This window comes from Ascaphus truei, chromosome 10, assembly GCF_040206685.1.
Source record: "Ascaphus truei isolate aAscTru1 chromosome 10, aAscTru1.hap1, whole genome shotgun sequence".
Lineage (NCBI taxonomy): Eukaryota > Metazoa > Chordata > Amphibia > Anura > Ascaphidae > Ascaphus > Ascaphus truei.
In genome coordinates this window covers 4,655,322-4,672,038 of record NC_134492.1, presented here as the reverse complement: position 1 = coordinate 4,672,038, position 16,717 = coordinate 4,655,322, and the positions used below count along the sequence as shown (strand labels likewise).

Sequence of the window (16,717 nt, the reverse complement as noted above, 5' to 3'; positions counted from 1 at the left end):
CTCGCTATGTGGGACTGCCTCTTTAACGGAGATCCAGTAACATTGATACGTTTGTCTCGCTATGTGGGACTGCCTCTTTAACGGAGATCCAGTAACATTGATACGTTTGTCTGGCTACGTGGGACTGCCTCTTTAACGGAGATCCAGTAACATTGATACGTTTGTCTCGCTATGTGGGACTGCCTCTTTAACGGAGATCCAGTAACATTGATACGTTTGTCTCGCTATGTGGGACTGCCTCTTTAACGGAGATTCCTGTAAGATTGATACGTTTGTCTGGCTACGTGGGACTGCCTCTTTAACGGAGATTCCAGTAACATTGATACGTTTGTCTGGCTATGTGGGACTGCCTCTTTAACGGAGATTCCAATAACATTGATACGTTTGTCTGGCTATGTGGGACTGCCTCTTTAACGGAGATTCCAATAACATCGATACGTTTGTCTCGCTATGTGGGACTGCCTCTTTAACGGAGATTCCAATAACATCGATACGTTTGTCTCGCTATGTGGGACTGCCTCTTTAACGGAGATCCAGTAACATCGATACGTTTGTCTGGCTATGTGGGACTGCCTCTTTAAATGAAAGAGCAGTTTGTAAAGTGTGATTCATCATGATTATGTAAAACCAGACATTATTTATCACTGCAGCTGTTCAGAATAGTTTTATTCTTGAGTATGTCCTGAGCATCAGAAATATGCAGAGCTGTCTTCTTTCTTAACCACGAATTGGCCTTGTTACTATAGGAGAAATTTTAGTCTCTCTTTAGCAAAACTAGGGCAAGAATGAGGCTAAAAAATACACTATATTTATCAAATACAAAATCCAATAACCAATACGCATTTTTTTTTATTTGAATAATATTTTACTGTTTTTTTACATTAGATTTGCATATGTTTTGTAGAAGGAAGAATTTTTATGAATCATTTCACAAAACTCAACCCTACCTAACACACACAGTATATACAATATTTACACTGAGACTATGTGGCCTATTCTGCACAGAGAGAGCCGCAACTCCCTGCACAGAGAGCCATGTCTCCCTGCACAGGTCTCATAGGCGATCTCCCTGCACAGAACGAGCCGCATCTCCCTGCACAGCTCTTACAGGCGATCTCCCTGCACAGAGAGAGCTGTATTGTATTGTATGTCTTTATTTATATAGCGCCATTAATGTACATAGCGCTTCACAGTAGTAATACATGTGGTAATCGAATAAATAACAGATAATATAAATAACAGATCATGGGAATAAGTGCTTTAGACAAACATAACATTAAGGAAGAGGAGTCCCTGCCCCGAGGAGCTTACAATCTAATTGGTAGGTAGGGAGAACGTACAGAGACAGTAGGAGGGAGTTCTGGTAAGTGCGTCTGCAGGGGGCCAAGCTTTATGTATCATGTGTTCAGAATGTTCACAGTGCTATTCGTATGCTTCTTTAAGCAAGTGTGTCTTAAGGTGGGTCTTAAAGGTGGATAGAGAGGGTGCTAGTCGGGTACTGAGGGGAAGGGCATTCCAGAGGTGTGGGGCAGTCAGTGAAAAAGGTTTAAGGCGGGAGAGGGCTTTAGATAAACAGGGGGTAGAAAGAAGACATCCTTGAGCAGAACGCAAGAGTCGGGATGGTGTATAGCGAGAAATTAGGGCTGAGATGTAAGGAGGGGCAGAAGAGTGTAAAGCTTTAAAAGTGAGGAGGAGAATGGAGTGTGAGATGCGGGATTTGATTGGAAGCCAGGAGAGGGATTTCAGGAGGGGAGATGCTGAGACAGATCTAGGAAAGAGTAGAGTGATTCTGGCAGCAGCATTTAGGATAGATTGTAGGGGAGACAGGTGAGAGGCAGGAAGGCCGGACAGCAGGAGGTTACAGTAATCAAGACGGGAGAGAATGAGGGCCTGAGTCAGAGTTTTAGCAGTCGAGCAACAGAGGAAAGGGCGTATCTTTGTTATATTGCGGAGGAAAAAACGACAAGTTTTAGATACGTTTTGAATGTGAGGGACGAATGTGAGAGAGGAGTCGAGTGTGACCCCTAGGCAGCGTGCTTGGGCTACTGGGTGGATGATCGTAGTTCCAACAGTAATGTGGAAGGAGGTAGTAGGGCCAGGTTTGGGAGGAAGTATGAGGAGCTCTGTTTTAGCCATGTTGAGTTTAAGGCGACGGAGGGCCATCCAGGATGATATAGCAGAGAGACATTCAGAAACTTTGGTCTGTATAGCAGGTGTAAGGTCAGGTGTTGAAAAGTATATTTGTGTGTCATCAGCATAGAGGTGATATTTAAACCCAAAAGATGTTATTAGGTCACCTAGAGAGAGTGTGTACAGAGAAAAGAGAAGAGGTCCCAGGACAGAGCCCTGGGGTACCCCCACAGAGAGATCAATAGAGGAGGAGGAGGTGTTAGCAGAAGAGACACTGAAAGTACGATGGGAGAGGTAGGATGAGATCCAGGATAGAGCTTTGTTCCGAATACCAAATGGAGAATGTGAAGGAGAAGAGGGTGGTCCACGGTGTCAAATGCTGCAGAGAGGTCGAGTAATATGAGCAGAGTGTAATGACCTCTGTCTTTGGCAGCATGGAGGTCGTCAGTTATTTTAGTGAGGGCTGTTTCCGTGGAGTGAGCAGTGCGGAAGCCAGATTGTAGAGGGTCTAGGAGAGAATAGGTGTTGAGAAAATGGAGCAAGTGAGAGAATACAAGACGTTCAAGGAGTTTAGAGGCAAAAGGCAGGAGGGAGACAGGTCGATAGTTAGAAAGACAGGTAGGGTCAAGCTTGCTGTTTTTGAGTAATGGTATGACTGTTGCATGTTTGAAGGAGGATGGAAAGGTTCCAGAGCAGAGGGAGGAGTTAAAAATGTGTGTGAGCGTAGGGATTATAGTAGGAGCAAGAGGTTTTAGGAGATGGGAGGGAATGGGGTCAAGAGGGCAAGTGGTAGAGGGAGAAGTGGCGATCAACAGCGACACATCCTCCTCTGAGACAGTGGAAAAAGAGTCAAGGAAGGCAGGAGGAGAGTTAGGAAGAGGTGTAGGATGGGAAGAAGAAACAGAGGGGATGTTCTGACGTATGGATTCCACCTTTTCCTTAAAATAGTCAGCAAAGTCCTGAGTGGAGATGGAGGAAGGAGAGGCAGCTGAGGGTGGTTTGAGTAGAGTATCAAAGACAGAGAACAGTCGGCGTGGGTTAGACTGGTACATGTTGATTAGTGCAGAAAAGTAGGCTTGTTTAGCTTGCGAGAGGGCAGAGTTGAAACAGGATAGCATAAATTTGTAGTGAAGGAAGTCTGCGAGAGTGTGAGAATTCCTCCAGAGGCGTTCAGAGGAACGAGTGGAGGAACGCAGCATGCGTGTGTGGGAATTTAGCCAGGGTCTAGGGTTAGAAGGGCGAGTGCGGCAGAGAGAAAGTGGGGCATGTAGATCAAGAGAGGAGGACAAGACAGAGTTGTAGTTCCTGACCAGGTTGTCGGGGTCTGTAGCAGAGCTGAGAGAGGAGAGGGAGGAGCGTAAAGTGGACTCAAAGTCAGGTAAGTGAATAGAGCGCAGGTTTCTGTAGAACCGGGGTGTAGATGGAGGTGGAGAAGGGGAGAAGCGAGATAGAGAAAATGAGATGAGATGATGGTCAGAGAGAGGAAAAGGGGAAATGGAGAAATCAGAGAGAGCTGCATCTCCCTGCACAGAACGAGCCGCATCTCCCTGCACAGCTCTTACAGGTGATCTCCCTGCACAGCTCTTACAGGTGATCTCCCTGCACAGCTCTTAGAGGTGATTGCACTGTTTTTATTTACATTTTAATAACAGTGTGCTGTAGCAGGGGGTCCCCGGGGCAGAACCGCATTAATTTAAGGTCCGGGGACCCCCTGCTTCCTGAGATACAGGCACCATCCTTGGGGTGGCACCTGATGAGATCTGTGATAATCTCGCTAGTTCAGAGCCTCGATGAGATCAGCGCTACTAGAATAGCGTGATTTTATCAAAACGGCGATCTGGAGCGGTTTCTGAACTCCCACTCTGTGTGTTTCAGCAGGAGCGCTTGCGCTCGGGGAGATACACTTCCCGAACGAGTTTAGCAGGTCATTGGAGCTTTCTGAATAGCAAACTTGCCAAATCATTCGGGAACTGCTCAAAATCCTTGATGAGTTAGTTATTGAAGTTTATAGAATAGGCTCCTATATATCAACACTGTGATTTTGCCATTAACTGACCCATTTTGAATAACCTTCTGTATCAAGTTACATTTCCATAATGTGACCTGTTGGTGTCAGTTTGCAGTTTGAGAAGTTGTTAGAAAGAGCAATATGAGGAGATAGTGAAGGAATTGTGTGACATGTAATACTGGTATTTATCTGGCCGTGTGTTTGTTCAGAAGCAGAGCGTAGGAATGTCGGCATAAAACAGGGGCGGAGCTATAACCCGGGCGCCGCGCTTGTCTAGCTGCGCCACTGGCATGAAACATCCAAAAGCATTTGGGATTCCCTGTTCATTGTGAGACATTGTTGTCAAAGGGTTTTTGATCAAACTGAATTGTTGTTTAACCCAGAACCTCACATCTCTTTTGGGTTCTAGGTTTATGGCAGTTATGGGATATACTAAGGAAGTTGATGAGCTTTAACAACTAGCTTTGGACATACAAAAAACTTTTCAAAAAAAGATAGAGGTCGGAAGAGAAAATAACTGGGACAAAAAATATTCCTAGTATAAGGCCAGTAAAAAAAGCGCCACAATCACTGCAGGAACATTGGGATCATTTTCTGTGTGTCACACAAACAGTGGGAACCTTTTATCAAAGTTTACCAACTGCAAAACTGACCGGAAAAACAAAAGTACGCCATCCAGGTACAGAGCGCGTCACAGCGTAACACACGGGACATAATAATACAACACAGACTGGGAATAAGCGCTTCAGACATAAAAGTAACATTAGGGAAAGGATTCCCTACCCCGAAGAGCTTACAATCTAAGTCCGAAGTGGTTTCAAGATTTCTTATAGGGATTGTTTTAATGGAGGCTCTTGTGGTTACTTATACAGTGTGTATATATTTATTGATAAAGCTTCGCCAGCTGGCCGAACGTTGTTCGTTGTATTAATAAATCTTTTTTGATCCGAAGACCAGTGGAGTGCCGCTGTGTACTTGTACTTTGCTCACGTGCACCTATATCATATATAATATATGGCCTATATTTATTTACACAGCACTAACCTTGAATACAGAGATTTACAGAATTACAACACAATGATAAGTGCAGGAGACACAACCCTAAGGCCGTGATTATTCCAGAAAATGCCGGCGGCATCGCACGGTGCGACGCTGCGCAGCTGGAAAACAAATGGCTGAAATCCGATGAATGTTTACACACCAGCGCGCCGCCTGGAGCTGCAGGGCGGCAGTCTCCGGAAGAGATTTTCAAAATTGTTTTTTGCAGGCGACGGCCGCGTCACGTGAGTGGTTCAGCCAATGAGGGCGAACCGCTCACGGCCACGCCTCTGCCACGCCTCCTCTCCTGCATAATCAAGATGCCACTCGGCGGCATTACAGGGTGACGTCACCGGATCGTGCTGCTGCTCAGTGGCATCTGGTATAATCAAGGCTTAAGGGGCCAATTCAAAATAAAAACGACCCATGTAAGAGATTTTTTTTTAAACTCATCTGCTCACTAAACTTGTGAAATAGTTTTTATTATAATGCCGAATTTGCTGCGTTGACACGTTGTGCCCCTTCATATCGTGTCGGAGTGATAAAATGGCACCATGGGTGTGCAAAGATAAAAGGGCTTTATCAGGTCCTGCGGCTTCACCAGGAAAGGTCTCTTTTGGGCAAAATCTGTAGGGAGATTTGTTGGAATATTGACAGACGTGTGAAATTCTCACGGACCCACAAAAAGAAATATGTATCTGTTTTATGAATTGTGTCAAGAGTTGTGTCTGTCGCTACGAAGGGGAACACACAGAGGACACCAGAGAACATTACATGTCTGAGAAAAGAAGCCACGCAAAGTATTTGGACCAAATGACATTAGTTGAGCCAACACCAACATCCCTATTGTGAAGCTGAGCCATGTGGAGCTGATTGTGGGCGGGAAGCGGGGCTGTGCAAACTAACAGAGGAGATTTTTGGTAATAATTTAAACTATTTTGTGCACAGAATTTTTTCTTACATGTTCCATTTAAATGCCAAGAAGAACATCAGTGCACATAACAAATGCAGGACCCTAAATGTAATATCTATCTCTCAGGCGTCTTGCACCACTTGCTAAACACATGTTCCCACTTTCAGGTTAGCAGCTATTTTCTTCTACAAACCTATCACAATGTATTTCAACTGGAAATCAAAGCGACTGATTTTTACAGAAATATTGTTACATTTTCTTCTGATGAGAACATGGTGGTTATTCATTAAATGGAGATAATGCCCCTATCACAGTTTAATCAACTACCCCCTAGCTGTCAATATGTTTAAAGCTTAAGCAATTATTAAAAGGTTTGTGTAAAAGTTTTATTATTTAAAACAGCTTGGATACAATTTCTCTTGGCATCTGAATGTATGAAACCATGCCAGCTCTGTAACCTTCACGGTGAAACAGTCACGTTTACACGTTTTAACTGTAATGCAGGGAAAATGTCAGTATTTGCAAAGCAAAGTGTGAGAGACTTTCTTATTTGGCATTTGTAAAACAACAGGCAATGTCAGCTATGTGCTGAGAACAAGCAAACTAGAAAACATTCCAAGTGACCTTATAATGGGGTAAGTGCCTAAACGCCCCCCCACGTTATAAACAAACAACAAAAGGCACAAAAAACACTTTCATTAAGCAACGTCACTGACATTGAATTGAAATGTGCTAAAAATAAACTTGTTCAAAATTAAATTAGGTAAATAATTAATTGTATTTTCATAGGAAACTAGCATTTGCTTGTATGTCTTTATCAAAAAGTACAATAACCCCTTCTGTGCTGAAGAGGCATAATTTACATCCATCCACTTATGAATGGGTTTATATACTATTGGGTTAAGAGTTTACCAACCGTAATCTTTTTACCCTATTTGGTAACCATCAAATAATTTCTACCTTAAGAATTCCAAACTCCAAAGGGATGATTAGTTGATGGAGTACAGTATTTCAATTGTTTTATAGCAAAGACACGTGGTCTCATATTACCATGAGGTGCTATATTACAAGGGGGCATCTCATACTCAGCATTATCCTGCCAGAAGGCATCTTCCAATGCTGGAAGACACTCTACACCCCATTCAAGTCAATGGGTTGCAAAGTGTCCTTCAGCACGAGAAGGAATCATATGGCAGAACTCTGCTCAGTAAATACGGGCGAAGATATCTTCTGGAGCCGGAAGACGCCATTCAATTAAACTGGCAGTTCTGGGTTTTCAGCGCTGGAAGGTATCTTGTGGCATAGCACTGCTTAGTAAATATGAGCCATGATGTACCCAAACCTTCTGGGAACAACAAGAAACATTGTTGCAACAGATTTTGTAAAAATGCAGAAGACATAACTGACTCCCATAGTCAGAGGTAAGAAGATCCATCGTATGGAGATGTGGATGTGGATTATAATACATGTATTTTATGAATGCAATACTAACAAATTAAAATGATAAAATAGTAGGGAACTGTCATGACTAACAATGCAATGGAGGGATTACATATGCTTTTTAAATGAAATATTTTAGTTAGTGTGCGACTGGGTACTAAAGAAAAGATTATTACTTACCAACTCTTAATCTTTTTTTTTGTTTGCGTTTAATCACTTGTCTGTACTTGATTTTATTTTACCAGTACTAGGAGGAGGTTGTAATCATGAAGAGATCAAGGCACAGAGTCATACAACTGCATAATTAGGAGACATTCCAACCACAATTCTAATGTGGTTAATAAAAAAAGGGAATATATATTCTTTACACTAACATCTCTAATAGTTTTTCATAGTATTCCTACTTGGAGGCATTGTGATAAAGAAAGACTATCTCTGTACCAGGAATAGCTCCGTCATTGAATCGACTGAAGCCAAAGAAGACTTCAACTCATAATTTGTTTGATGTATTTGACAATGTTAAATAAAAACAGATGCAAACGCCTATTGAATTGTTTGGTTTACCTTAAATAAAAAAAATTAAAAAACCCAAGACCATTTAAAGTTCGAATCTACTTTTAGAAGCAAAATATAATCAAATAATCATAACGCAAAGTGAATCCAGGTAAATACGGCAACATCTGCACAACAAGTGACACATTCGAGCATAACTGTTCCACATCCCCAAGAAAGTGTTTTTTTTTTATGTTGTAGGAAAATAAAAATATCAAAAAATACTTATTAAGCCAGTAGCCGGATATCTCAGTACTCTGTGCACACTGCAATATTTTGGCATTCAAGAGCAAGACTGGAACATTAGTAGCGGATTACCATTTGGCAAGACTACCTATATTAATGTCAGCCATACTCTATTTGCAGCAAGTACTGCACTGATTTTACTTCCCTGTTTTTCTTTGATTGATATGATAGATCACGTTTACACCCCATCCCACCCGTTCAATATATCCACCCATGCATGTTTACAAACATAATAGATCAATAGATATCAGATCCAGGAAATTGACAGGCATAGTGCTGTGCCAGGTCATTCAGAATAATTGCAATGAGTAGTAAAGATTAGCCATGCAGATGGCACGCCCTGGTTCTAACTGCCGTATTCAAAAGTTACCCACATGGTTAATCTTTATCTCAAGAGGCCCTTTCTTCAGATTTCCTAGGCCAAATATCTATCAGTTTATGGAATGTTTTTTATATTACAGGTGTTCTATTGCCCAAATATCTCAGGCTTGAACATGGTCTGCTCTACAAAAACCGATGCTTTAATGTTAATGCAAGGGCTTGCTTTGTTCTTCGTCAGCAATAGAAACAGTAGAGCCAGGAAGTATTAGCTTTCTTTATGGACTAATCCTTTCAACAATCTGTCGAAGTTGCCACATGGAAACAAACTTTTGAGGCTTTCTCATCACGACATTCACTGTCAGCGGTGGGATTAGGTGAATGAACTAGTTCTTTGTTTGAGTGCAGAGCCATTTCCTTTGAGAAACATTTATGCTCCCGTGAATATAAATGTTGCTCTGTGTTCTTCTCATCTCTGGTCCTTTCCTTCTTCCTAAACATTTAATAGGATTTTCTAAATCAATGTGTTCTTGTATAGCCCCTTCCCACTGGAAGATGCCTACTACATATGATACAAACTGTGCTAAATGTGAAGTGAAGGGAGGAAAATAAAACACCAATATCGTATCCTTGTACCGTAACTTTTTTTGTCTTTGCTAAAAAAAATCATATTTCAATTTGAACACTATTTACCACAAATAACATTTTCAGAATAAAATACAACTCAGAAAAGTGTATCTCATTGATAGGTTTACAGACAGTCAAGCATACGTACCATCTACTGTAGGTGTGTATAAATGTATTTATATAGCACCAACAGTGTATGCAACACTGTACAAACTTACACTACAGGGAAAATAAGGTATAAACACCAGCGCAACTAAATGATAATATAAGGCAAGAGAGAGACCCTGCCCCGAAGAACTTACAATCTATGTGGTATACTGGGAGACGTGCAGACACTAGGAATAAAAGTGCCTTCATTAAAAGTGAAAATCATGGAGGTCAAGTGCATCTAGGTTGTAGAGGTCAAATGTGCAAAGATAACCCATCCTTGAGTTGAGCGTAAGAGAGTAGGGGTGTAAGGAGAGCTCAGACTAGGTATAAATGGAGGTGTAAATCCTTAATGGAAAGCAGGTGAATGTTGTAGTTTATACAGAAATTCATAGGAAGCAAACAGAGATTTCAGGAGGTCAGTAGCAGATACTGTACGAGTCCAGAAAACCAGGCGAAAGACGTGAGGCAGGGAGGCCATGTAAAGGAATGTTGCAGTAATCAATGTGGGAGAGAGCGAGGGCATGCGTTAGTGTTTTCATAGATGAGGGACAGAGGCAGGGACATATCTTTGCAATATCGTGGGGAAAGAAAATGCAAGACTTACCAACAGTGTTTACATGAGGGGAAAGCTACTTAATGTTTTTATTTATTTATTTTAAACAAAAGCTGTTAATTAACATGTATTTCTACGTAACGGGGGTTCCCAACTCCAGTTCTCAAGGACCCCTAGCAGGTCAGGTTTAAGGATATCCCTGCTTCAGCACAGGCGGTTCGGTCAAAATGACTGAGGACTTGAGCTGGGAAGCACGGATATAAAACACTGCTCGATATGATCACATCAATGTAAATGACAGAAAACGAGTTGGATGTATTTGGGTCAGACCGTTTCTCACCTCTGGGCCATGGGGACCTGGTAATCCCTGAGGTCCTTGATCTCCAATTCTCCCCTACAATAAAATACACAGAAATGAGAAGAAGAAAGTGAGACCGTTAAGTGGTTTGAAGAGACCCCAAACTGCACCGTACATTTTATCTCACGGAGGATAAAAAATATAACAATGATTATCCCAAAAGTGAGTTTCACATTCAAAAGTTTGTCTCAGCAAAGGCCTAGATGAGATGGGAAATATTTGGTGCATATTATTCACTATTTTAGACGCGCGACACGGATCCTTGTGCATGGAGAGGTGTGACTGGAGTGTTATACAATCTAATTGATTGGTAGGGAGAACGTACAGAGACAGTAGGAGGGCATTCTGGTAAGTGCATCTGCAAGGGGCCAAGGTTTATGTATGAGGTGTTACTTATCAGCCATGGAGCTACTCATATGCTTCCTTAAGCAGTTGTGTTTTGAGGTGGGTCTTAAAGGTGGATAGAGAGGGTGCTAGCCAGATATTGAGGGGAAGGGTATTCCAGAGGTGTGGGGCAGAAAGTGAGAAAGGTTTAAGGCGGGAGAGGGCTTTAGATACAAAAAGGGGTAGAGAGAAGACATCCTTGAGAAGAACGCAAGAGTCGGGATGGTGCATAGCGAGAAATTAGTGCTGAGATGTAAGGAGGGGCAGAAGAGTGTAAAGCTTGAAAAATTAGGAGGAGAATTGAGTACGAAATGCGGGATTTGATCGGAAGCCAGGAGAGGGATTTCAGCAGGGGAGACACCGACACAGATTTAGGAAAGAGTAGAGTGATTCTGGCAGCAGCGGTTAGGATAGATTGTAGGGGAGACAGGTGAGAGGCAGGAAGGCCGGACAGCAGGAGGTTACAGTAGTCGAGATGGGAGAGAATGAGGGCCTGAGTCAGAGTTTTTGCAGTCAAGCAACAGAGTAAAGGGCATATCTTGGTAATTATTGCCTATTGAGCTTCCTTTGGTTGCTATAGCAACCATTTAACAAGCGACATCACTTCTTCTTTTGAAATAGGCGGCCATATTGTGTGCCCTGGGAAGCAGGATCTCCACTGAAGGAACTGCTGCATTAATTCTAAAACAACAATGGAAAAACAAGCACGAGGAACGTCTGCTTTAAAGACCCAGACGACCTCGCACACTGACTTTTAATGCATGTCAAAAAGAAATGAGGAGAAGCTAGCAGAGATAGTCATCTGGTTCTCAAAAATAGGCAGATGCAAACGCTTTATCGGTAAACCGTTCTATATGAACACATAACCTAGCCTCACTTTCTCCCATACTATCTGTATGGATAAGGACCTTAGTATAATGTTACATACATACATACATATATACAGTGTTCGACAATTATATACATTTACTCGCCCGGGGCGGGTGGATTTAACCCCCGGGCGAGTAAATATTGGCCCAAGCAGCACACATGTGGTTTTTAAATTTCCCGCGCTCGCGGTGCTGTTTTTCCCGTGCTCGCGCTGGAGAAAAAAGAAAAAAAAGCCGGAGGCGGGTTCATGTTGTTGGGGGAGATTACCCCGCCTCCGTCTCTCTGAGCAGTGGCCTCCCTCCTCAGCGCTTCTACTCCTCCCCCTTCCGGCAGCCAGCCGCTTCCATGCCTGTCTGCCTCAGGCCCCTGCAGGGCCATCTGTCACCCCTCCCATCGGGCCACCCGCCCCCCCCTCGCACCGGGCCACCCGCCCCCCCTCGCATCGGGCCACCCGCCCCCCCCTCGCACCGGGCCACCCCCCCCTTGCACCGGGCCATCCGCCCCCCCCTCGCACCGGGCCATCCGCCCCCCTCGCATCGGGCCACCCGCCCCCCCCTCGCATCGGGCCACCCGCCCACCCCTCGCACCGGGCCACCCGCCCCCCCCTCGCACCGGGCCACCCGCCCCCCCCTCGCACCGGGCCATCCGCCCCCCCCTTCGCACCGGGCCATTTGCCCCCCCCCCCCTCGCACCGGGCCATCCGCCCCCCCCTCGCACCAGGCCATCCGCTCCCCCCCTCGCACCGGGCCATCCGCCCCCCCCTCGCATCGGGCCATCTGCCACCCCCCCCCCTCACACCAATCTCTCCCGGCCTCCGTGACCCCCCCCTCACCCCACGCGGCGTCGGTGTGCCGCCTCTACGGACACTCTGCTGATCTGTCAGCTGTTAAGGAAACCCCTGATGGCCAGCTCAGCTGTTAGCAGGGGAAATCCCCTACGGGCCCTTCTACATCTATCAGTGAATACTGCGGCGTCGGCGTCCCAATCTGGAGGGGGCGCGGCCCCTTGCAGAAGCCCTCCTGCCGTGCGGAGGCCCCCGCTGCCATGTGCGACCCCCTGCCTTACGGGTGAGTGTTTGTGTGTGTGAGTGACGGACTGTGAGTGTGAGTTTGTCTGAGTGAGTGAGTGAGTGTCTGTGTGTCTGTGAGTGTGTCACCCTCTCTCCCTCTCCCTGTGTCACCCTCTCCCTGTATCACCCTCCCTCTCCCTGTGTCACCCACCATCTCCCTCTGTCACCCTCTCCCTGTATCACCCTCCCTCTCCCTGTGTCACCCTCCCCTCTCCCTGTGTCACCCTCCCCTCTCCCTGTGCCACCCTCCCCTCTCCTTGTGTCACCCTCCCCTCTCCCTGTGTCACCCTCCCTCTCCCTGTGTCACCCTCCCTCTCCCTGTGTCACCCTCCCTCTCCCTGTGTCACCCTCCCTCTCCCTGTGTCACCCTCCCTCTCCCTGTGTCACCCTCCCCCTCTCCCTGTGTCACCCTCCCCCTCTCCCTGTCACCCTCCCCCTCTCCCTGTGTCACCCTCCCTCTCCCTGTGTCACCCTCCCTCTCCCTGTGTCACCCTCCCTCTCCCTGTGTCACCCTCCCTCTCCCTGTGTCACCCTCCCTCTCCCTGTGTCACCCTCTCCCTGTCACCCTCCCTCTCCTTGTCACCCTCCCTCTCCCTCTCCGTGTCACCCTCTCCCTGTGTCACCCACCCTCTCCCTCTCGCCCTCTCTCTGTCACCCTCTCCCTCTCTGTCGCACTCTCCTCTTCGCTCTCTGTCGCACTCTCTTCTTCGCTCTCTGTCGCACTCTCTTCTTCGCGCTCTCTGTCGCACTCTCTGTCTCTCATTCTCTCTCTTTCTCTGTGTGTCTCTCTTTCTCTCTCTGTGTGTGTGTGTGTCTCTCCTCTCTCTCTGTGTGTGTGTGTGTGTGCGCCGCTCTCTGTGTGTGTGTGTGTGTGTGTGTGTCTGTCTGTCTCTCTCTCTGTGAAGCGCCGACGTCAAGACACTGGTTACGGGGTTCAGGAAACTAGTCATTCACATCTGGCTTTTATTTCTAGATCTGACATTGAGACACACACATACACACACACACGACTAATTGTAGTATAATGTAATACAATAAATACATTTATGTCAAAAACGAATGTTCTGACTAGGAATTTATTAAATGTATTTTATTTATATATTTTATTTTAAAGCGGGGTTGGGGGCGGGACTAGGGGCGGAGTTGGGGGCGGGACTAGGGGCGGAGTTGGGGGCGGGACTAGGTGGCGAGTAGATTTTTTGGTTGGGCGAGTAGATTTTTGGGTGATTTGTCGAACACTGTATATATACACACACACTAATATATATATATATATATATATATATATATATGTAACATTATACTAAGGTAATGTATATATAAGGTAAGGTAATGTGTATATATATATATATAGTCCTGGGAAATCTAGGTAACTGTGTACTCCAGTAAGCCTTTCCTGTGGGCGTTTTATATGTGTATAAATAGGTACTATATCAGCTAAATAGGTCATTATTTTTTTCTTTATGATGTAGGATTAATTTGCCTATTATAGGTTTGTTTAATGTGCTTTCTGGTTACAAATGGGTTGAGATTTTCCATTTGGGAATTTGGAATCTGTTATATGAAGGATGGATATTGCAGAATACAACGCTGATCCATGACCCTATATCCAACTGAACCACATAAGCTGCTTGGCATGGTGGTAAGAAATACATCACCAATTAAATTAGATTTGTCTTGCTACAGATAGGGAGAAACATTTATATTTGCATTGTATTAAATCAAATTCAGCTTTGAAACTAAAGGGAGCCATTAAAACTAAATACGTGACTTGGCTCAAACAGTTATTCAATGAAACTAGTATTTCTGTTCCTGCTGATACACATGCATTGGAATCAGACACACAGGTAACCTTAAGTTAATTATAGGGAAATAAGACATGGCCCATGCACACTGACTCATTCATGGCAACAAGCTTATTTTGCAACTGAATCGGTTTTTAAAACATGCAGACATACCGGGGTCCCGGGCTTGCCTTTGATCCCTGGCGGCCCTGGCAAACCAATAGCACCCTATTAAAATTGCAATGAAAAATAGTTAGCATTATGACATTTAAATCATGTAATCCTGTACCTGTAAACAATATTAAAACGCCATTAAAATGACTAAAATGTAAAAAGTAGTTGATTTGATAAGAAAAGTAATTTTTTATTATATACAGTAGCTAATAAAAACACAAATGTACATTTTGCATTTCAGTCTCAGAGGTACACTTGATCAGAATATTTAGACTATTCTGCGAGGGGGGCATACATGGATATTGTTCTTGTTGACCAAAATATGTTTTGTCTCTGTTCATTGCAACAAAGCAAACATTGTTTACAATGACAGACATTACATTTTATTCCCCTGATTAATTCTTCAACAACGTACTGAATTCAACCGGTATGTCTTTGCCAGTTTTGAGTCTGCTGGTCAAAGTTTCACAATTACGTGAAATTAATTAAAGTTGAAGTTAGTGTAACACACGGGACCCGTTTATGACAGACTAAGGACACTTTGCACTTACAGGAGCTTCATGCTGATATTACAGAAACAAAATGCTTTGGTTTTTATTGTCCCTGATATATTCAATCTATTATTGCTTCAACTGAATGTGATTTTGGAAATAAATAAAGAGGGAATTAGTCCTGTGAATATTAATAAAGGGGTTCCCCATGGGTGTAGATATTCATGAAAAAATGTGCATTTTGCACGCAGTGTTATACTGAGAGCGGATATTGTTATACTGAGAGCGGATATTGTTATCCAAAAGAGACACTGAAAGTACGATTGAGAATGTGAAGGAGAAGAGGCAGGTCCACAGTATCAAATGCTGCAGAGAGGTAGAGTAATATGAGCAGAGTGTAATGACCTCTGTCTTTGGCAGCATGGAGGTCATTAGTTATTTTAGTGAGGGCTGTTTCAGTGGAGTGAGCAGTGCGGAAGCCAGATTGTAGTGGATATTGTTATACTGAGAGTGGATATTGTTATACTGAGAGCGGATATTGTTATACTAAGAGTGGATATTGTTATACTGAGAGTGGATATTGTTATACTGAGAGTGGATATTGTTATACTGAGAGCGGATATTGTTATACTGAGAGCAGATATTGTTATACTGAGAGCGGATGTTGTTATACTGAGAGTGGATATTGTTATACTGAGAGTGGATATTGTTATACTGAGTGTGGATATTGTTATACTGAGAGTGGATATTGTTATACTGAGAGTAGATATTGTTATACTGAGAGTAGATATTGTTATACCCCTTCAAGAAATGACATTATTTCTGGGGTGCTACTGGTGTAATGGCGCTACCCATTCACATCACTAATAACTAATAGGAATGTGCTTTATGAAAGAAGGTTTTCCTACCAGAGTTGTGTGTGAATTTGAGGGTCTTGTAACCAAGTGAAGCTCAACAAAAATACCGTAAAACTTTTTTTAAAAGACAGTGGGAGCTGAATAAATAATTCAACAAAGAAATACAGTATGTTTGATGTCATTATAATGGCTGGTGTTAAATTACAATGCTACTGGAAAAAATATTGATAGAAATGCCACAATGATCACATCCACACAAGTCTGGAAAAAAAGTATTTGTTATCGCATACCTTATCTCCTGGATACCCAGAGTCTCCTGGTTCTCCTGAAAATCCTGGTTCCCCCTAAATAATATATTGTTACATGCAGACACATATAAAAGAACTTTTAATGCAGGAAATGATATAAAAGAACTTTTAATGCAGGAAATGACTGAGTAGTACAAACTAGGACCATTAGCTGCTAGAGAGACGCATTCACTGGTAACATTCTGTCGGACTCCCTGTCAGCAAGAGATGGCAAATAGTCTCAAGAATTAAAATTCCACTGTTCTGCCAAGTATGTTGGATGTTTCCAGAAGACATTATTATAATAATTATTTGAAAAGATATTATTTACTTTTCAACAGAAGATTTAAAATGTGTATTAATAGAATTATATATTATATATCAATATGATAATGGAAATATTTAGATCACCTTATCACCTTTCAATCCAGACTGTCCCACATTTCCAGAAAGACCCTGTAAGGAAAG

The 16,717-nt window shown here is 43.5% G+C and overlaps 1 protein-coding gene across 1 annotated transcript in view; it reads right to left on the bottom strand.

Moving 5' to 3' along the window:
* LOC142504031 (uncharacterized) overlaps positions 1-16,717 on the bottom strand; it is a 211,279-nt gene that overhangs the window by 47,173 nt on the left and 147,389 nt on the right. The window contains exons 21-24 of the mRNA XM_075617140.1: positions 16,661-16,705; positions 16,253-16,306; positions 14,615-14,668; positions 10,316-10,369 (exon numbers count right to left, since the gene is read on the bottom strand). Coding sequence (XP_075473255.1) covers positions 10,316-10,369; positions 14,615-14,668; positions 16,253-16,306; positions 16,661-16,705 — 207 coding nt within the window. The remainder of the gene's footprint in view (positions 1-10,315; positions 10,370-14,614; positions 14,669-16,252; positions 16,307-16,660; positions 16,706-16,717) is intronic.